The sequence below is a fragment of the Fusarium solani genome (genome assembly GCF_023522795.1).
Source record: "Fusarium solani strain SB1 chromosome Unknown bctg00000004, whole genome shotgun sequence".
Taxonomy (NCBI): domain Eukaryota; kingdom Fungi; phylum Ascomycota; class Sordariomycetes; order Hypocreales; family Nectriaceae; genus Fusarium; species Fusarium solani.
The window spans coordinates 574,181-595,523 of NW_027072152.1; the positions used below are offsets into that span (position 1 = coordinate 574,181).

General features: G+C 52.4%; 7 protein-coding genes across 7 annotated transcripts; 3 read left to right on the forward strand and 4 right to left on the reverse strand.

Moving 5' to 3' along the window:
• Position 1: 1 nt before the first annotated feature.
• On the forward strand, positions 2-1,017 carry MRS44_007254 (uncharacterized protein; the record flags this gene model as incomplete). Its single annotated transcript, XM_046282908.2, has 2 exons — positions 2-559; positions 610-1,017. 2 exons carry the CDS (start codon positions 2-4, stop codon positions 1,015-1,017), a joined length of 966 nt encoding a protein of 321 aa, XP_046129214.1.
• Positions 1,018-1,577: 560 nt separating this feature from the next.
• MRS44_007255 (uncharacterized protein) lies at positions 1,578-2,382 on the reverse strand (the record flags this gene model as incomplete). The annotated part of the gene is made up of 3 exons (XM_065620462.1): positions 1,578-2,039; positions 2,091-2,157; positions 2,252-2,382. The coding sequence occupies 3 exons, from the start codon at positions 2,380-2,382 to the stop codon at positions 1,578-1,580; spliced, it is 660 nt and encodes a 219-aa protein (XP_065476534.1).
• Positions 2,383-3,117: 735 nt separating this feature from the next.
• Positions 3,118-4,966, reverse strand: MRS44_007256 (uncharacterized protein; the record flags this gene model as incomplete). The annotated part of the gene is made up of 7 exons (XM_046282905.2): positions 3,118-3,418; positions 3,466-3,649; positions 3,699-3,894; positions 3,945-3,999; positions 4,050-4,419; positions 4,469-4,885; positions 4,942-4,966. The coding sequence occupies 7 exons, from the start codon at positions 4,964-4,966 to the stop codon at positions 3,118-3,120; spliced, it is 1,548 nt and encodes a 515-aa protein (XP_046129212.1).
• A 3,788-nt stretch (positions 4,967-8,754) lies between these two features.
• MRS44_007257 (uncharacterized protein) lies at positions 8,755-9,710 on the reverse strand (the record flags this gene model as incomplete). Its single annotated transcript, XM_046277026.2, has 3 exons — positions 8,755-8,842; positions 8,897-9,307; positions 9,355-9,710. The coding sequence occupies 3 exons, from the start codon at positions 9,708-9,710 to the stop codon at positions 8,755-8,757; spliced, it is 855 nt and encodes a 284-aa protein (XP_046129211.1).
• A 1,192-nt stretch (positions 9,711-10,902) lies between these two features.
• MRS44_007258 (uncharacterized protein) lies at positions 10,903-14,085 on the reverse strand (the record flags this gene model as incomplete). Its single annotated transcript, XM_065620463.1, has 6 exons — positions 10,903-11,090; positions 11,143-11,370; positions 11,419-11,505; positions 11,576-11,888; positions 11,938-12,001; positions 12,659-14,085. 6 exons carry the CDS (start codon positions 14,083-14,085, stop codon positions 10,903-10,905), a joined length of 2,307 nt encoding a protein of 768 aa, XP_065476535.1.
• A 1,561-nt stretch (positions 14,086-15,646) lies between these two features.
• Positions 15,647-18,186, forward strand: MRS44_007259 (uncharacterized protein; the record flags this gene model as incomplete). The annotated part of the gene is made up of 4 exons (XM_046279607.2): positions 15,647-15,992; positions 16,043-16,818; positions 16,867-17,688; positions 17,737-18,186. 4 exons carry the CDS (start codon positions 15,647-15,649, stop codon positions 18,184-18,186), a joined length of 2,394 nt encoding a protein of 797 aa, XP_046129208.1.
• Positions 18,187-20,027: 1,841 nt separating this feature from the next.
• Positions 20,028-21,183, forward strand: MRS44_007260 (uncharacterized protein; the record flags this gene model as incomplete). The annotated part of the gene is made up of 4 exons (XM_065620464.1): positions 20,028-20,244; positions 20,292-20,812; positions 20,896-21,006; positions 21,055-21,183. The coding sequence occupies 4 exons, from the start codon at positions 20,028-20,030 to the stop codon at positions 21,181-21,183; spliced, it is 978 nt and encodes a 325-aa protein (XP_065476536.1).
• Between the last annotated feature and the right edge of the window lie 160 nt (positions 21,184-21,343).

Consider the following 21,343-nt stretch of genomic DNA (forward strand, 5'->3'; position numbering starts at 1 on the left):
CATGAAGTTCCTCCTCCCCATTCTCCTCGCCGCCCCGGCTGTCATGGGCCGAGCCTGCAAGGTTAGACACTCGCACTCTTCTCAACCTGCCCTCGAGGCCCCAGTCAACACCCAGCCTGCTGCCATCGAGGTCCCCGACAACAACAACGGCGCCATCGTTGTGAGCACCACCGCCGTCCCTGAGGCCGTCGTCTCTCAGCCCGCCGTCGAGCAGCCTTCTCCCGATGAGCAAGACAGCCCCGTCGTTTCGGACACTACCCCCAAGACCACCCTCGTCACCTCGGTGGCTCCCACCACCCCCAGTGCCAGCTCCGTCCCCGAGACTGGCTCCGGCTCCGGCTCTGGATCTGGCGCTTCCGAGGATCTCGGCGGCTCAGCCAAGACGGGATCCTCCACCTTTTACGGTGGTAACCTCGCCGGTGGAAACTGCATGTTCTCCACCTACACTCTCCCCTCCGGCATCTACGGAACTGCCTTCTCTGGCGCCGTCTGGAACAATGCCGCTTCTTGCGGTGCTTGCATTGAGGTCACTGGCCCCACTGGCACCATCAAGGCCATGGTAAGAAGCACCACCCCTATTACAAGTAACTCGAATGCTAACTCCTCCAGATCGTCGACCAGTGCCCCGAGTGCGAGGAGGGCCACCTCGATCTCTTCCCCGACGCCTTCACCGCCGTCGGCGGCACCGATGGCATCGTCCAGACGTCTTACAAGTTCGTCAGCTGCGGCATCACTTCCCCCCTGTACCTGCACAACAAGGAGGGCACCTCTCAGCACTGGTTCTCCATCCAGGTCGTCAACGCCAACGAGCCCGTCACCAAGCTCGAGGTCAGCACCGACGGCGGCAGCACCTGGCAGGAGACTGAGCGCAAGGACTACAACTTCTTCGAGAACTCTGCTGGCTTCGGTGTCGACTCTGTCGATGTCAAGATCACCAGCAAGACGGGCAAGACCGTCACCGTGAGCGGTGTCGGCGTCGAGGCCGGCGCCAAGTTCGAGGCCGACTCCAACTTTTAAAGGAAGATAAAATGGCGTAAAAGGGAGATTCTGGTAGTTGAGCGGCTGGGATTCACGTGTAGAATGAGGTCGGGCAGCTGGCTGCTTTGACCTCGAGCCTCGTCGGGCCCTTGTACATAGCACTGATACCTGCAGCCAACTGCCAGTGGGTGTTCTAGCGTGGGAGCTTTATCTTCATGTATAAATTTCACAGCAGCCTTGCTCCAGTCTTGTGTCAATCATCTATTGTGTCATGAGGCTCTACGGAGAATACCTAGGTAAACTACGGAGCTACCGGAGCGAATTGCTCAGGGTAGTGGAAAAGGAAAAGACATAGGAAATCCCAGAGGTCAAAGCAAAACATCAGTTCCGAGCCCACATGAGGTCTCATAACCCCTGGCTCATGTCCGGGTCGTTTCATGGCCGCCCTCGTCTTCGTTATCCGCAACCCGCATGCCCTGCTTCTTGTTGTTCATCAACGCCAAAGTCTCCGAGAATCAATATCTAGCAGTCATGCTGGAGATAGTGAGGGCATTTACCCTGCACTTCTTTCCTGGCGTTGTTAGTCCCTCTATTGATCACTAGGGGTGCTTGCTTGGACTCACTAGTTGAACGACCACCCCGAAGCCAGTGGGCTCCCATGCTCCATCAACGTCGCCATTGCCACTCATGTTTCGCGCTGCCTTCCAGTCTCCGACAAAGACGCAGAGCTCTCCGAGTTGCGCAAAGACAAAGTTGGTCGGCGTCTGGCTAGGATCAAATTGGGTAGAATCCGGCACCGATCGACCATTGTGAGACACAAAAGCCCGGTTGACAAGTCGAGTGAAGACCCCCGGAAACCCCGTCGGTTGGACAGGAACGTTGAGGTTAATGACAAGGAGACTCTCGTGCATCAAGCCAGGCTCGTCCGGATAGTCCAACCGGGCTTCGTCCCAGGTTGGCCAGAGAAAGGTCGAGTTGGGCGGGACAGCAAAGCCGGTAATGCTGCCTCCGTGTCTGGCTGTGCCCAGTACGAGCAGAGGGTTGTTGGACATCTCCATGGTCTAGCAATATTTAGCCAGGTCTTCACTGCTGGCAAAGTTGGTTTCTCGAACTTTATTAAAGATTTCATCGTCGGACATGCGGTATCGCGCCCTGTCGGTGTGTCGACCAAGCCACTTCCTGGACCATTTGAAGTAATCGCTGAGATCTTGCGGGTTGGGCCATTCCTCCTTGAGGAAGCGGGTGTAAGGTGCGCGATTGGCTAACCGCTAACCCGGTGGTGAGCTTGTTGCGCGTTCCCTGTGTGCGCAAGTACCATTTGTAAAACGCCTTCTCTCTTTTGGTGAATGAGTTGATGAGCTCTTGGTCAAAGAGAGGATGATTGCCGGAGGGAGGGGGTGGCATTGTGGTGAAGATAGAGATCGCGAGGAGTTGAGCGATCGAAGAGGAGAGTTGAGCCGGGGAGTGGGGAGAGAAGAAGCCGTGGAAATGCGGAGAGGGAGGTGGGATAACGGTTTATTTATGGGAGAGAAGAAAGCACAACCCCTCAAATTTTGGAGATTGGGAGATTGATGAAGAGATCCGTGACTGTCTGGTGTGCGTGTTCGGAGGAGAATAGTGTTTGTTTGACAGCACTCCTCTCACCGGCGTGCAGTGAATCACCATCACCATGAGCGCCTGAAACCTGTGCTGGGACTGGCGGCATAGTTATGCCTGACAAGGTGAGTTTTGGCTGCTTGTACAGTAACTTATGACTTTAGAGTTGTGTGATAAAAACCTTCGACATGGAGGATTGGATTGGGTGATGGGGGCTGTTGAGTCGATTGAACAAGCAGCTACGGCCCCAGTTAGACACACATGCAAAGTGACCAAGACAGGTACCTATCTATGAAGTCGTGCAAACACTTTTGCAACCCATATTCATTGTAGACAAACACATCTAGGGATCTGTTATCGCTGTCAGGTGCCCATCAATACAAACAAGCCACGAGTCACACCACGCATGCACGCTTGCAGCTGATCAACTTTCTTGCTCAATGTTCTTGTTTGCAGCGTTGACCATCTGTATTGAAGAAAAGTCTACCGTGCCCTACCTAGCCACTCTTGAAAAACAATACCAAACCTCAAACATTGCTAACATTAGGCGGTCTCAGCGTGAGCCGTCTTCTCCTCGTCATCATCTCCTCCCTTGAGGGCGCCAGTACGCTTGGCCTCCTCAACCTTCTCATCAAACCCTCCGCTCGCGACGGTGCTGCGCCAGGCAGGGACGTTTCCATCAAACAGGAGGTCGACCTCCTCCAGGGTCTTGCGCGATGTCTCGGGGTAGCAGAAGAAGGCATGGAAAGTCATGGCAATACAGAAGGTGCCAAAGATCATGTACGTCTGCCATTTGATGTTGGTGAAGGAGGGTGGGACGAAGAAGGCGAGAGCAAGGTTGAAGCTATTTATGTCAGTGTTGTGCGGCTAAACTCTTGTGAAGTGACTTACACCCAGTTTCCGGCAGCTGCGAGACTGACACCCTTGGCACGGTACTTGAGAGGGAAAACCTCACTGGCGTAGATCCATGCAACGGGGGCCCAGGTCAGGCCGTAGACTCCGACAAAGATGTAGGCCAGAGCAATGACGGCCTTAGCAGGCTTGCCTTGGATAGCCCACTTGAGAATTTCGTTGCCTTGATACCGTGTCAGCTACTGGAATATAGAACATATCAACAAACTTACCATCGACACTTTCGACAGGGTAACCGTGGACAGCCATCACAGCTCCGCTGGTGAAGTGGAGAACACCACAGATGACAGCACCAATGATGAGAAGCCATCTACGGCCAAGGCGGTCGATGAAGGGCAGGACGACGCCAGTTGTCACGAGGAAGATGACATACTGGATGATGGAGGATGTCAGAGCAACGTTGCCAGTCTGTTTGTTATGTTAGTCCATGTTCTCATTGAAGTGTCGATATCACCTACCATTCCAGCCATGTTGAAGATGTACACGAGGTAGTAGAGCATGACGTTGCCGCCCCTAAAACCAAGTTAGCGTGTTACCAAAGCATCATCAAGGGCCAGACTTACAGCAACTGCTGCCAGATTTGTACGCTGACACCAACCATGGTGCGCTTCCACACACCGGGAGCAAAGAGGCCGAGGTATCCAATGTCCTTGGACTCTCGGGCGATGCGGACAGCCTCGCGGACCTCCTCCATCTCGGCCAAGATGACAGGGCTGTCAAGGTCACCGCCGGCGTGCAGGTGGGCAAGGTTGAAGTGTGCCTCCTCCCAGCGGTCGTGCTGGGCGAGCCATCGAGGCGACTCAGGGAAGAAGAAGAGGCCACCGAGCAGAATGAAGCCGGGGATGGCTTGGATGCCCCAGGCAATGCGGAAGGCCGCGGGGCCGTCAACGTTGATGGAGCAGCCATACGAGATCAGGTACATGATAAGAATACCTGTTGTTGTCAGTCAGGGTGCTTGCTGAGACTAGAGTCAAGGACTTACCCCACTCAATCGACCACTGCTGGATACCGACAACACGGCCACGGATGTCGGAGGGTGCAAGCTCGGCGAGGTACACAAGAACCTGAGAACTGGTGATGCCGACTGCAAGGCCGCTGACGATGCGGCCCACGATGAGGTGGCCGACGTTCTGAGCGGAGCACTGAAGAACAGCACCGGCGATCCAGAAACCACAAGCAATCATGATAGCATATCGTCGGCCGAGTCGGTCAGCGAGAACACCGGCAAGCAAGGCGCCGATAAAGGAACCGGCAGACATGGAGGCAGTGATGCCTCCCTGCTCAGTCGATCCAGGGTCGTTAAAGTAGTCGCGATACTGGTCCGAGCCAATCCATGCGCTCATGGAGCTGATATCGAAGCCAAAGAGCATGCCGCCAATGGTGCCAATGGCGGCAAGCGCTGAAGGGGCGTGTTAGTCAAGTTGATGGACAAAGCCATGATGGGGAGTGCCTCACCGTAGATGTTCCAAATCCGATACATGGTGAAGAATTGGTCTCCTGGCTAGAGACTCAAAGACTCGATCAAAGAAGAGGAAGATTGATGATGATGCCGTCCCAAAACGCTGTCCCTCTCGCCGTGTCTCTTGGTTCTTATAAAGACTTGACGGCATCCTGACTGCCTCAAGGGTCGCGCAGCTTGGACAGACAGGCGTGGAGCGTATGTAGAAGCGCACGTATAATATTGAAGCAATGAATGGGGCCGGTCAAGTCGTCCCAAACGTCATCCACAGTTTTTGGTCGACGTTAGCCCCGGGGCACCGCAAATGGTGGAGGATGGGGGGATGGACGGGGTCCCCAGGATCGCCCTCCTTGGTTACCATGCTTAGATAGCGGCCTCGAGTCGTGGGATGGCGTGTTGGGTTCATCGGCGAGCCTCATGACTTGGCCCGAACCAACAGCTGCGAGCCAAGGTGGGCGCCCAGCCGGTAATGCTACCGGTAAAAGCCGCGGAAGGGAAGATGGCGTCCAGGGCAGGGGTTCATGGTTGGGGGTTTGGTGATGTTTCTGGGAGATGATGTGAAGTCTCTGTCGCGGTCTGGTGGAAGTGAAGCCGCCTCCGTCAGCCTCCGTCAGGTACCCCGGTGGTACCTGTCCATTGTTCCCAGATCGGCCACCTGGGACATTACGAGGAAGGAGCACCTCAAAGGGATCAAGGTCAGCCCACGGTGAGCAACGAATTGGCCTACAGAAGAAGTCGGCGAGAATGATTCCGGAATGATATCATGGACAGGGTTCCCTGCCGTCTTCATGCACTGTCACCTTATAGCGCGCGCAGGAGTCGGAGCCGCCCACGTGTGGCTGCCCGCAGAGCCGCCTTGTGCCGTGTGCCGGGCGCCGGGACATCTCCGAGTGCTTGTCCGATTGATTCTCGAAGCCGTCGAGAAGGTGCAGAAAAGAGGCTGCCTCGTTCGAGACAGACTATTGGAGCGCATCAGATCTTCTTGGGGGTGGTACTGAGGGCTATGATCATGGCACGGCGTGTGTGTGGTTGTGGTTGTGAAGGGGCTCCACAGTCTACATCTTGCATCCCTGCGGGCAAGATGGGCTTCTCACCTTGAGATTTTTCATGCCGAGTATCGTGATGTTTGGGTTCGCAGCTCCAGAAATGCCATGGATCTGAATCACATCTCAGGGGTTGCTCAGCTCTGTTTGGGTCGCAAGAGTTGGGCCAGTGTGTGTCATCACAGGCGCGGACTGCACCCGTCGCATGTTGCTGTGGGGAAAGGGCCGAGAGTAACGCCTAGTTTCTCCAACTCCCCCAATTCCCCAGGGCCCTAATGGGAAGATTCGGGGTAGAGGGCGCCCCGGGGGGAAGACGGTCAAAGGCTAATCGTCTTCTTGGAGTCTGATGGGGGCGGTTAAGTCGATACGGGCAAGACGAAGCTCCATGTTCCCGGCGAGTGCTTCGTGCGCGGTTTAACAAACCACCAGGCTCTTTATCTGTGGCATGTCAGTCAGCAAGGGGACAGGCATCGATTTCACTGCTGTTGGTTCTTGGTGCGTCAACACTTCAGGGGACTCTTGTCAAAGTGGCGAACTGATCATCTCGTTACGGTACAACGTTTCAACAGACTTGGAAGGGGTGACAGAAGGATGCGACCAATTTGTGACCCAAGCCTCGACACGGTCGGCTTAATCCCGAGATGCAGGCCCTTCTCCAATTTCTCCAATTCCTGACTAAACAACCATCGCACCCAGTTCGCTTCTTAGTCAAGAGCGTGATGGACTGATATGAGCTGCCAACTGTCTGGCGGTTTCATATCATGAATGGGTTGCCCTGTCACACGATGCATCTGGCTGAGATCTGAGGATTGCAGCCTTCGAATCTCGAGTGTTTTGCTTCTCAGGCCGATCCACTTTTCAACATGAACGACGCGAGTCATTCGAACCTCGTACTTGTAAGCCACAGATAGCACCAAGAAGCCAGCGTATTTACTTGAAGGCAAGCCTGTTTTTATATGCCTCATCGTTGGAGGCAAGTTCTGTCCTTGGGAAGCCTGATTTCAAGACCATCGTCATTGCCAAGACACCTTTCACGGACTACAGCGACCCCTGTTTATTAGGCGTACATTTCCCCCAGTCTACCCTACGTTCCCGGACCTTGAATCGGCGCCATGAACCCAATCTGTAGAACCATGCTTTCATTAATTCGCAGAGCCTCCTCTAAATAATCTTCCGCCTTGGCGGGCACTTTGGGCGTCAACGACCTCGTAGAAAACGAGATTAGGTAGACGATATTTTCCACACGTGCGACTTGCGTTATCAACATGTCGACTGGAAGGGCGGACCGCCTTCTGCTCACCAGTTCATCCTGCTCTCCATTTCGTTCAAGAAAGCCGACAAAAGGCCTTTTTCAAGGCGACAGAGATGGTCAATCCGGTAACAATGGATAGAATCTGGCATAGGGTAGGTAATGTCGACCATGACCTCGTGCAAGAGACACAACCAAGACGTCCGCTTGAAGAGTGTAAGGATCGCTACTATGCTCTTGAAATTGACGACTACACAAGTGGCTTGATTTCCATGATGCTTTTTTGACGTGGGAAGCCAGGTTTTTCAGGAATACCGGGCCGGTCACCACTCGCTAAACCCCCCCGATACGAGTGCGCAGGGATATGTCCGTTATAGAAAACACTACATGATCAGAACTTGAGTGGAACTCTTTGGGGTATGTATCTAAACTTGTTAAAAGTGAGCCAAAATGCTTGATCTATTGGTATGGTAGAGGTCAGGCAAGCCTTTGTCCACCTTTGTGAATCACGATGCGCCTGTCTCCCCCGCTATACAGAGACCCTGTATGATCCAAGCTCATCGTATACGAACTAATGTAGAAGTGATGCGTTCCTTTATTTTGGTCGCTGTATTCGATTTACAGCTTAATACCCCCGAACAAGAGCCCAGCGTGGCTACCTGATCGAGTTGGTTTCACCCCATCCAACTTCAAGCTCTGATCACAACCACACCAGCAGTAGCTGTTACAGCCCGAGTGGCTCGTACTGTACACAAGCCTTCCACTAGAATCGCACCTGTAACTATAAGGCGAGTTCTTACACCATCCATGACCCCAAGCGCACTGAATGGAGCAGTTGTCGTCCTCGTTCATGATGGAATTGATGTTGGGGGAAGCCAGGGTGGAGCCGACAATGGCTAGGAGGAGGAAGGCTTCTGGTTGTTAGTGGGACTGAACCAGAAATATTGGACTAGGGGGTGAACTTGCTGAGGAAAAGCGTCTTCATGATGAGATGCGAGAGAGAAGGGTCGTTGTAAAAGTATACCAATGGTCTTTGCGTGTTTCTCGACCCATGGATCGTAGGGTGACAGGAGAGGACGTCTCCAGGGTCGTTGCTTTATACAACACCAAAGGGGGATTCGATTTGTGATAAACACAGGATCCTACATTGTGTGAAGGAATGTCGTCGCTACCTATCTTCTGTTATGCGCGAACAGAGGCTTGGTCTCCGAATAACAATGAGGTAGCGCCATCCACACGGAACTGAGCTGGGAAGGTCATTCCCCCACAAAGAGTGACCTCCTCACCTGGACACGTTCACAGATTCAAAACAATAGAACTCAGGGTAAAGAGTTTAACCAGTTAATTGAACATAATTTGATCAACATGAATTTATTTCGCCCATTTATTTCTATGAGGCCGTTTTCGTCGAGTCATCTCAGTCCGCTCACATATCCAAAACCATAGTGTCTACAAAAAAAGGTGGGCAAAGAACAAGCTCATCATTACCAAACGCCAAAAACATCGAGTTTATCTGATTACTTTTCAATATCGCTTCCAGTGGATTGTTGGAACACAAGGCCTGGGTGGCCGATGCAGAGGCAAAAGACGGCAACGACAACGAGCCTGTCGCGGGTTAGCACCCAATCACCACTTGCGAGAAGACAGGGGATAACTTACACTCCCTCGAGACCGATAAAGAGACCTTCATCGGTTACCAGATCAGAGTCTTGGTATCCTTCGCTCAACTCATAACACCTGAAAGCGCATCGGCCGAGAATCATGATGACAGCCGCGCTCAGGAAGCCAAAGAAGATGCGCATGCGTGTGCTCAGTGCACTAGCAGACCCGCTGCGGAAGTATCGAAACAGGTAGTCACCGAGAAGCACGCAGAAGAGGACGAGGATGGCGACTTGCAAGGCGAGACCGGCCATGGCGACGTCGATACCGGTCTGGCTGGAGCCCTGGCTGACGGTCGAGAGGGCTCCTCCGGCGGCTTGGAGGGTGAGGCAGACAATGTCGGCGGGGATAAATATCCACCAGACTAGCTCAGGTCTGAATCGAGAGATTTCGGGGGCGAAAGATTGGATGCTGTGAGAGTTAGAGGGGAGTGTACAGGTGAGGAAGAGGGGGCTTACGTCTTTGACAGAGTCACATAGACAGCAGCGGTATAAAACACAGGACCGGACGTGATAAAGACAATCTGAATCATGAATCCAGGGAACGAAAAGGGGTTGCTGTACATGAGAAGACGGCCGATGTAGCCAATAATCTCAAACAGGCAACCGAGGATCATGAAGATCATGTAGAACCAGGTCCGCCATCGGATTCCGAGAAAGATGTGGATGCCCATGGCGAGGGCGTAGAGGACGATGAAGATGACATTGGCGGCTAGGGAGGGTCGGTACTTGTAGACGCTCCACTCGAGGGGGCAGAGGTCGAGCGTGCAGTTGGCGTCTGGGCCGAAGACGATGAGGCCGTTGGGAGGATCCATGGTGTAAGTGCTGTTGTGGGTGAGGTGTAGTACGGAGTGAAAAAAAAAGAGGCTTTTCGGATAGCCAGTCAAGTTGAGATAATGCTGATTCGTAATAACCCAAAAGGATAGTTGTTCTGTAGTTGTGACGAGGTTGCCCTTCGGCTGATGCTGCTGGTGATGTCGTCAACTCAAACCCGCTGTTAGGTGTATCTGGATGAGTATCCAAGTCCGACGGTTGTTGGTCTTGTAAGCCGGCATTCTCGGAGCACAGAGAAGCAGACCTCAAGGCATTTATTATCAACACATCCCCCATCTGCACCTCTCCATCTATTTCTCAACCTTCATGATGGATGGTCCCCCAGATACACGACGCAGATCCTCGCACTCGCTTAACTGCCACGAGGTGGAACCCGCTCGTTTGCGCCTTGCCCGTTCCAGCCGCCACAGGGCTGAACGAGCGGAGCCTGTGGAAGCGAGTGCGAAAGGTCAGCCAATGGGAGAGCTATCCTTCAGTGGACGGGCGCGAGGTCCCGAGGGGCTGTCCACTGGACCGGCAGCTAACTTGTCCCTTTGGGGAATCCATGCGAGATGCGTTTTTGGAGGACGTCATGGACCTTGCGAGATGACGAGTCGATGCCCTGTCGAATCATTCCTTTCTGTCTTTACTCTATTTTGATAATGTCCGAATGCGAATATTGACCCCTAGTTGAGACTTCTTGATGACGACGACAACTGCCAAGATGGACGAGCTGAAAAGCGGTCATATGAGGGTTACATGCTTGCTTACGTGGAAGCAAACACCATTCTATGCTGCGCCCAATCTTGTGTGACCTTTGCTGCAGGCGCCCTCCGTGTTTGATCGCAGGTGTTTGTAAATGCTGACCCGATGTCTGCCTGAGATTTGGCGAAAGCGAGACAAGGCAAAATCCCAACATCATTGCGTTAGCCTAGCAACAGTCGAGATTGCTACACTTTTCGAACGGATTCTTATCATGGTGTCAAACGCGTTGCGATACACGTCAACCCGGGTTGACATTACACCGTGGATTCATTCTGGGTGGTTTTGTCTTACACGTTGTGGCACAAGCCCCTTGGACGTTGCACCGCCTCCTACTCAGCAATCCAATCTGATCTTTATCTTCAACTGTAATTACTCCTTTGCAGGGCTCTTGCACGTACCCTAGCAAGTCCGTCGGGGTTTTGTAGCTCATCACACCGAGATGCCCTCGTCCCTTTCAATCTCCTCCTTGCTGGGGCACCACTTATCCTGGAGGGCCTTGTCCGTAGTCTTTTCGATCACGCTCTTCTCCCACCACTCCCCCCAGCTCGTCAGGAAGATACGGTCAGGATCCTCGGGAAAGTCACTTCGCGTGAAAGCCCGAAGGATGCTCTGCGCACCTGTAACACAATTAGCGTCCCCATTAATCAAGCATAAATGAGGGCCCCCCACCTTCGGGAACGCTCTTGGCGTCAGGCATCTCGTGGGTCAGCTTCATTCCGCTTCCGCGACCGATACCGGTGCTAGGGATGAGGCCGGGGGAGACGGCGACGACGTCGTTTGTGCCCGCGAGCTGACGGCGCCACCAGTGTGCGCCGAGGAGGGCAGTGAATTTGGTCTGAGGGTAGGTGGTTCTCCCAGACATGCCGGAGCCGGCCTTTAGTTCGGTGTCAAGAACGCCTTGATAGTCAGCCTAGGAGAAAGCCAGCGTGGACAGAAGGTACGTACTGGGGTCGGGCACGTTGCGCACTGCGCCGGAGGACACGAATACTATCCTTGACTTGGACTCAACCAACTTCTCTCGTAGGAGGTGGACTAGATAATGTTGTGCTAGCCTCCATGTCAGCTCACACAACTCCACAAGAACGGTGTGTAGGAGGCTTACACAGGTGGTTCACAATGTGAGCCTCACACCACTTGGATCCATGAGGTCCAGGCCCTTCAGAACCATTGCTGATGCCCGCGTTGAGGAGCAAGTAGTCAATCTTGCCTTGACCAAGCTTCTCCAGCGTCTTCTCGGCGAATGACTTGACTCCCTTCAAGTCGGACAGATCAAGTGGTAGGATGGTCACTCCATTTGCCGCCCTGTCATACTGCAGCTCATCGTAGGCCTTATGTGTGTTTTGGATGTTTCGCGCTCCGAGGATGACCTTGTAGGGCTGAGTCTGCTCGAGGAGCTGCTTGATAGCTTCCAAACCCTGATGTCACCGTCAGCGAAGCCAGCCAGCACTCCGACACCGAACTCACTAATCCCGAGGAGACACCGGTCGCCACGACAGTCTTTGCAAGAGAAGCCATTGTCAAGTAATTCCTATGATTCTGTCTGATAATCGACTCGTGTAAGCTGAAGAGAGCTCAAGCTTTAAGGCGACGACCCGGCGGGGTTAGCGGATATAAGATGACGCACTTGAGTTTGGTTGGCGGAGGTAGAGGCCGGATCTCGGGTGGATATGCAAGGGACGGGGGATTTTCTGGGGGTAGAGCCTCACGGGCTGATGTAATCAGCTTTGACATTATTAATATGATCGAGATGTTCTTTGATTACGGGACGACTTGGTTCTGTTGTGGTCTAGACTGGTCAATGGGAGATTGGGTGAGACATCGTGGGTCAACTTAGCTCCGAGGATAAGCACTGAGAAGGGTGTCAAGCCTTGGTTCTCCGTGCCAGTCTGAGCTGGTACTTGGTCTGCTATCATCTTTTCATCATGGGTGCTTGTGCTCCTCAATGCCATCTTGCAAGACTTATTGACATCTCTCAGGATGAGCCATTGGCAGGGGAACGAGCGATAAGCTGGTCTCTGTACAATTACCTGTGAACCACTTGCCCCATATCAAAGCCGTTCAATTCCACCTGTTTGCTAGACAACAGACACATCACACCCTCAACCACCCAAAATCCCTCCCCGGCCTCTTATATTGTCCATGTTTTCTCACAATCTGATAACTTTCGTCCCTCTTCTCCGCATACAAATCATGCATACCCGGTACTGTCTCCTCCACCCCACGCACCTCCTTGAGCTTCGGCAGCCGCTCGCCCTTCTTCTCCATCAGCTCGGCCACCTGCTTGTCCATGAGCCGCGTCTTGCCCTTAACGTAGCCGTACAGACACAGGGACTCGATGTTTGGAGGTAGGAGATCGATTAGTCGGCGGGCTGGTTTGGACTTGAGGGGTCGCATGTAATTGACGCCGCGCTCAGTGGGTGTTAGGAGAGTTCCCGGGTCGATGCTCAGGTGATTCAGGGTGTGAAAGTCCGCCAAAGAGCCGAGAGTCGTGCCGGGAGGACCATAGTACAAGATACGGCGCGGCTTGTCGGCCCCATTGTCCTCTTCCTCATCCTCATCTTCGTACTCCTCATCCCCCGTAACGTCATTTGGATCAGCCAAGCTCTCTGGCCAAGGCTTCTGTCCTTCCTTGAGATCCGGCCAAGGAGATCTCGAATCAAGTCCTATGCTGAGATCAAGGTCCAACTTTTCAAGGGTCTCCTTTTGCAGCGCCAGAGCCTCTCCAATCTCCTTGCTCACGACATGAGACGAAGATCCATCCCTATTGTACATGCCGCCTAGCCAAAGAGTAAACTCGCGCAATGCCCTAGGTGCCTTGAGGATCGTGACCATTGTCTCAGTTTCCACATCACTGTGGGTGATCTGAATCTTGTCGACATTGGAGGAGCCCGGTCCGACGGGGAGGGACTCGACTTGGTACTCCTCCACGGCGTCAGTGACCAACTCTTTAAACTCGGGAAGTTGACTAAAGAAGAAGAATGGAGCCGTAAAAGTGGCCCGGCCGTACCCGCCGAACCCGTCGTTTCGACCCTCAATCATCTCGACTCGCTTGAGTTTCTGCAAGCAGGGCTGAGGTACTTGGCCCAGCCTCATGGCCTCCAGATACGCCCCCACCATCGAGTGAGGGTTATGGTCTCTTCCCCATGGAACTATGAGATCTCCGAGGTACAGCGTGGAGATGTTTTTGCACATGGCGAGTATGATGACAGCAGCAGCAGCTGGGAAGCCAAAGCGAAGCTCGTGGTTGTCCACAACGCACATGAGGAACTGCTGCGGATCCGGCTTCTCCTCTAAGGCCCGTCGCTTGCTAGCCAGAGCACCGAGGACATCGCCTTCGATAGGCCCCAAGCCTAGGCTGCGCACTCGGGACTCGACCATTGCGTACACGGCATCCGAGATGGGGCAAGGCGTCAAAGTTGGGTCCTTGGACCCCCATCTCCAACCTGCAGAGTCGATGGCGAGCTCCTCGACTGAGTCGGCGAGGGAAGGCTGTTCAGCGTATGCAACGATGAGCGGGAACAGGGAGTCATGATCGCCCTGGTTGAATATTTGTATTCTCTTAAACGCGGCGATGGACTCGTTGGCGAGTAATTGCTGAGGGGGCAAAGCCATGCTGCAGCTAAAGTGGCGTGGTCGTCGAGTTTTGGTCTCGGCCAGCTCAAAGATGCTGACGCTGCAGGTTTAATAACTCGAAGTCTTTATTCTCGCTTATTCCTAAAATGGAGATTGCCGAAGGATTCTAGCCAAGACTCGAGCTTGTTAAGTTGTTTGCTGGGGTCTCATGGGTCCTTGCGCTTCCGGGCAATGAAGCGATTCGCTCAAGGGTAAATGGCGCTATCTACGGAATTGGGCCTGTTTCATACATCTTTTGGATGCTTCAAATGGTAATTCTTCTACGGAGTGTGAATTTGTTATTGGGTTCTTTCTATGTCAAAAGGTAGGTAGCCTTCCATTTTACGTGTGGTGGGTTTGGGCGCCGAGTTGTCGACGTCTTGAGGGGAGACATGGTGTTGATCAGTTGCATAAACAATTCAGGGTCAGATAATTGACATTGTTGGGCAGCACGGCATACAGTCAGCTCATATTGAGGGATGCGAATCACCACGAGCCTTTTCAACAGTTACTCAGGCAAACAATCGCCTCTCGCCAAGCCTCGTTGCCTTATCATCACAGACGTGGCACTCTGTATAAAATCCCACAACTGTGGCTCTCCCCCTTCAAATCAAAAGTCCTTCACATTTCCGCCTCACAATGCCTATACTAATACATAAAGACTGGCGCAGACTCATGGACCTGCTGACCTCGATATTGCCAGGCAGACGTCGTCGCAAGCCGCACAAGCCGCGATACACGGTTGAGAATCCACAGGTCATCTTCTGCCAAAAGATTCACCCTGATGCTCTTTGTGAGCTCTTGGAGAGAAAGTTTCAAAAGTCGTTTTTCGTACAGATGCATAATGATGTTTATCGCATTCATGCGCCGAGGCATTTGGCCATGGTGAGTCATTTGTGTGGGAGTTGGAGGTGGTTGTGCTGATGGTTTGCCTAGCACGAATTTGATTGCTGCCGGATCCCATGATGATGCCCATGATGATATGACGAATCGGTTTATGCAGGTTGGTTGGATGGCGTTGGGCGTTGTTGTGAGAGACGCAAGCATGATCATCCAAGGCAAGGAAAAAGTGAGATACCAGTCCAGAGGCGGACATATCCTCTTCTAAGGGGAATAAAAAAAATATGATAAATTAATAGCCTAATTTATGGAATACTTTTATACTCTAACCCGATTGTCTTCCTATGCTGGTCACAATATTTACGATGGCTTAGATGGCTCTGCCATTCCAGATCCTGCGCTTTACTTGGCCTGCATTAATGCAGGTCCACGGTCTTTGTGCATCAGCCTAGAGCAAACCCTGTGATGTTTTTAGACATCGATGGTGGGTTGAAAGAGTCACTGCCTGTTAATACACTTCACTTGTGAACCAACACCAGACTTGGCAGTGAGGCTCTGTGGGTGGCAACAGGGGCTGCGCCTCAGCCTTCTCATTCACTCCTGCATGAGACGTCACTGCTTCTGCGACATGAGATCTACTTGGCATTTAACACCTTCTCTTTTTGAAAACCTGAACCCTTGACTGTTACGCACTCGCATATGCAGTCAAATCGTGACCTTCATGTCTCAACATCGCGATTCGGGATCGTCGCAAGGCCTCCTGACAGTCCGACCCCAAGAGACGTCTAGCGGAGGCGCAGGCCTCGCTGTCATTAGGGGGAGGGCAGTCGAGGACCTTCCGCTCAGACCTGCACGTCCTGGAGCTCTATCAGCTCGTTCTGGTCTTGCTGCTGAAACACCACCTAGGATCTATCAAAGGTTTATGCTAGAGCATCTCGCAAAGACTTTTGGCGATGAACATTTGTCGTCCGCGGGACCTAGCAATGCTGAATTTTACTCCACAGGCGGTCAGTTCGCTGACTTCAGCCGCGAGCGCAAGAACAGCACGGCGGACACCGTTCTTGGAGGTATGATGCTTGACTTCTCAACTCGGGGTGAACAGGACTAACAAATACAGATATCGACGCAAGACTACGCCAGCCGGGCCTAATCCACGAGGTTGAGATAGACGACGAGGCGGAATCTCTCAACCTTGAGCAACTGGGAGAGCCTGAACCAAAAGAAAAGCCCAAGCCATCGCAGAGAGAGGCCGTCGATCTCAGCTGTGTCAGAAACGATTTGACGGCACTGGTAACGAACCATGGGTGTAACACATCCTTCTTCTCCTCGTGCACTGGAAAATTCCTCTCCGACGTTCGCCTCTGGCGCTACATGGACCAGCCCAAGGTGAGGGCCATACTCGACCAGTGTGGCCTTGAGGGAGTCTCGGACGATGAAAAGGACTGGTTGGCTTCCAGGATCTGCAGCAAGCCACGATCAAAGACGGATATCGGATTCAAGTCGTACCGCAAAATCCTTGCTCTTCTCATTCGTATTCAGAAACAGGGACATATTAGACGGTTTGTCGATGAAGAGCTGCATGACGGTCTTCTTCCTTTAAAGCAGGTCGACGGCCCCGACGGGTGTGTTCAGCTTGTTCTTGATGAGAGGAGTGGCCCTCACCCATGCTTTGCGGACTGGGATCATGAGCATATCGCGGACTTTGCGTGGAAGCAATGGGAGATGTGCGCGCCCTTTTTCAAGACTGAAAATGACGATCTTCGACACTACATCTTTCCGGGAGGTATCGCTATTCCACTTATCCCAGCTGGTGAGGGGCAAGTCGAGGGCGCAGGAGGGCATGTCGCCAAGGTTCAGTTACCTGAAGCGCACGGAAACCTCAGGACCCGCCAGGTGAGTATCCCACGGACTAATCAATGATATCTACTAACCTATAAGCAGACCGGAGAGAGAAAGCAACTGTTTGCTGTCAAGAAACTCAAGAGCTCCGACCGCGGCGCCTTTGAGGCTGAAGCCCATGCTCTAGGGCGTCTCAACAAAATCAGGAAGCAACACGAACAGGAGACGAACGAAAACACGAAGCACATTTCCATGATAGCGGCGACGTTTGAGATTGAGTCTGGAAACATATTGCACTTCTATCTCGTCTTTCCCTGCGCCGACGGCAATCTTCGCGAGTTCTGGAACACGGACTCGACGGCACAAGATCCAGAACACGTGTATGGTCTCTCCCGTTGGATGGCAGAGCAGATCCACGGTCTCGCAAGCGCTTTGAATATTCTTCACGAATTCTACGCCCACAGAGCCGAGGATGACGATGACCCCCGAAACCACGGCATCCACGGTGACATCAAGCCCGAAAACATCCTCCGCTTCACAAACTGGGACGGCGACCCAGGCAAGCACGGCGTCCTCCAACTCGCAGACTTTGGTTTAACAAAGTACCACCACACGGCGACTGTAAACCACGTTGATCCACACATGCGGTTCCACCCCTACTGCGCACCTGAGGTGCAGGCCAACTGGCGGACGAACCAATCACTCGACACGTGGGCCTTGGGCTGCTTGTTCTTTGAGTTTTGTCTCTGGGTGGTTTTCGGGAATGAGGGGCTTAGGGGGTTTGATGAATCGAGGACAGTGGTTAATTCTGACGGTAGTATGACAGTTGGCATGCTGTATGAGATTCACGGGTATGGGACCTCGGGGTGTTGGCCTTTTCCTCGGGTTAACAAGAAGATTACTATTCACGAGGGTGTGGTTCAGGTAAGTTACACCCGACGTCTTATTGTTTCTGAAACTGACAGTTTGTAGTGGGCAAAGAAGATTCATGGATTAACTTGGGTCCCCAAGTTCATCCACGATCTCGTCGACATAGTCGTCACTGACATTCTCGTCCCCCGCAACGACTCTGGCGAGCATCCAACTTCACCCAGCGACGGAAGGGGATCATCACAGTCATCCTCCCCTCGAAGTGCGACTTCCCAAGAGTCCCGCACTTATCTACCCATGAGGCGAAACACAACGGTGCGCTCCGAACCCTCGCGAGTGCCTCCCCCAAGAAAGAGATTCTGGTCTACGGATTTGCCCAAGAAGCGAATCAACATGTCGGAGCTCTGCAAGAAACTTGAGGACATGGTTGATCAGGATGATGAGTATTTTACTCAGGGATTCCGCTACGACATGGCGACTTTTAAAACGGCGAGGCCTTTTAGATATGTGAGACAAAAGGGGAAGCGTCCTCCACTCGGCGTCAAGGTGTAAGATTTGCGGTGACATTACTTGTCATTAGGAGTGACAATTCCAGGGGAATGTGCTTTGGTTGGGAATGGACATGAGGAAAAAACATCGAGCACCTGTCGGCATTGGCGTCACTCTAGAACAGGGGGCATGGGGCATTGGCAAAAGTACAACTCATTATCGTGTATCATTACTTGGACTCGTAAATTTCAGTAGCCTCGGTAGTAGCTTGGACTGTTACCCGCAGCTATGCTATTGATCATGGCCACAACGTCCTACATCTTTCAGTCTTCCATGCTATCGAACAGGGGGACAAGACTTACTCTGGTCAGACTCTGCCTCACGTAAAAGTCATATCTATCCGTGAGAGGGGCATTCTATAACCGTCAGTAAACAGGAGTCTAATCCAAATCAGCTGTTCACGTACATCAACCTTCCACTCTCCGACACCCAACACCTTGTCAAACTCATGCTTGGTCCGGTAGGGGTCAAAAGAAGACGAGTGTATAACCACGTCAGGTTGAAGGATCCATTCCGGACGCTTACTCCGACCAAATCTCCATGATGTCATGTTTCAGATTCTTTTTCAGAGTAGGGTCGTAAGTTTCGAGGCAGAGGAGGCGGTGTCGATGCCAGTTTGCCTGAGGTGGACATTTGCCTGGTTAAGTAGGCGGCGAGACATGCCCGTTTTCTACGAGGCTCTGCATCTCACCTCGAGAATGGTTTCACTAGAATGCATCTAGTCTCGCTACGTGTTCGACATTCGTTGAACAAACATGTCCTCGGCGAGAATGCACCTCGGTCTAAGCATACAAACCACAGTAACCGGGCGAGTTCTATCGATTGAGGCTCTGCAGAAACATTGTCTGACTGCTTCATGTCGGCTCCCGTGGGGAACAGCCTGCCTTACTCGACGCCGTCGTCTCATTCGCTGAGTCGAGAGGCAGCTGACCGGGATCTCTGCAGCCATCCAGTACGCCTTGTGCTGCCTTTAAAAGCCTTGTCACGAGCTGCTGAGATTATCTGCCGTTTCAAACTCCTGTTGTACACTGCCATTTTTGGCCGTTATAAGCTGTCTTTGCAAGCTCTTACAAACTGTCGCTGTAAGCTGTTGTTACGAGCTGTTGAAAGAGACCGTGACAAGCTGATATTGGCTACCTCTTCAAGCTGTTGCAACATTCTATATAAAGTCTCTTCAAAATTCTGTCAATATTTGGTATATTTCAGTTTTTGAGTCATAGTTCTTTGCGGCTTTGCAGTTTTACCCAAAGTGCGACCGCAGCCCAACCTGATCTGCCTCTTTCGCGAACCATTGCACTTCTGAGGCTGTGTCGAGGCATTCTCCGCCCAACAAATATCTTTTGACGCAGCCTGAATTATCCGTCATCTACATCCTTCAATCTCACCACAGTTATGGCGTTGAAGAAGCAGTACGAAATGGATCGCGTCTGGAGGGACTTTGAGCCCGCGGATGAGTCCCTCAGTCATCTCGACGGGCCGTCTTACGGTGAATCATCAAAAAGCTGCTTCTCAATTACGAGCGAGAGTCTCCTATCGGTAATGTTTGTTGTTCATTTTTGTGGCACTGGCTAATGAAGTGTAGACCAAGAACCTCAATCATTATCGAGAGATTCGGGGTGAACAAGACTGGGCGTCATGGAAGACAGATGTAAGCTACTCATTGTCTTTGGCATCCTCCAATTCTTCCGAAATTCGTCGAGCGATGTCGATTCAAGTTGATGTCGGCAGCTGACCCATCTCAGTGTGTTCCAGCCGTCACTAGTACCTCCAAGCCATCCTTCTCCCTCCTGTCAGTATCTCCATCAGTACCATCACTCTCTTTTTCCTACTAACAACCCCTCAGGATGTGCCCTCGGAAGGAAATCACCGATGCGGACCCTAAGGTGTTTTCACGAGTCCAGCATTATCGCATGGCCTTGTCCTGGATCCCCATTCAAAAGACCAAGTTCAAAGATGTCTTGACGCGAATGCACGTACCCTCAGTCTTCATGGACATGGTCAAGCGACCTAGAACCGTCTTCAAAAAGTTGAAGAGCTCTGTGCAAGGCCAGCCCTGCGAAGGTATGTGCAGTCCTCGTCATGACAATACCAACTGACGCATCATCCAGTATACATACTATCCGTGGACTCGATATTGACGCAGTACACGGCCATGAGCGTCACCTACTTTCCCAATACCCAGCAAGTCTTTGGCCTCTTCCTCGGATACGGCTCTCCAGATGATGTCACGAATATGGCATCGAGGCTCTTCAACAACAGGGGTTTCATCGATAATCCGTTTGTTCTAATATCCGCCTTCCTAGAGCTCGAGAGGAAGCACCGTCTAAAGCAGGTAGACGATATGATTGATGGGCTAAGAATCAAGATTAGCAAAGGACAGCACCTCCAAAAACCCGATGAGGAGACTTCTGACGATCAGCCCGAGACCTTTTACGAGTTGTACAATCAGGTCGGTGTGCTAAGATCTCAGCTCAACATGTGGAAGCTACAGCTCGACAAGCTTCTCAGCGTGTGCCCGAATCTCCCCGCATTCAGCACCTTAGGCACCGAGGGCTTTGTGCTTGAGCCTACAGACTACGTCACCGAGATCCGCGAGATCTTCGAGGAGAGTGCCATGAGATGCGAAAACGTTATGCAGGCGACTTCACTTGCCTTCCAAAAGGCTTGCCTCCAAATCCCTCGCAGAAGATGAGCTGAATCTAACAATCACAGGAACTGGCTGAAGTTGCACGCCAAGACTCCAAGGTGGCAATTGGCGATGCCCAGCAGATGAAGGCAATTGCACTTCTAACAATGTTTTTCCTCCCAGCCACGGCAGTCGCGGTAAGTCTCCCACTTCAAACAATATGAGAAAGGTCACTGAGAAACCAGGGCTTTATGGACGCGCCCGTGTATGACTGGGAGGGCAAGGGCCACTACTTTTGGTACATCGCAGGACCTCTTACTGGGGCGGTCATGCTGATGTACTTTGTGTGGACAACCATGCTAAAGACGAGATGAACTGTTGGTTATGTACTTGTTCTGTCCCCCCGCACACGACAGGGTTGCATTCGGTTCCCGCGGTGTAATCATGAATGGAGGCAATACCTAGAACAGTAATCAACTCCCGTATCCTTTTCTTTCCTGCTGAGGTGAGAACTCTAAGTTCATCGTGAAGCCA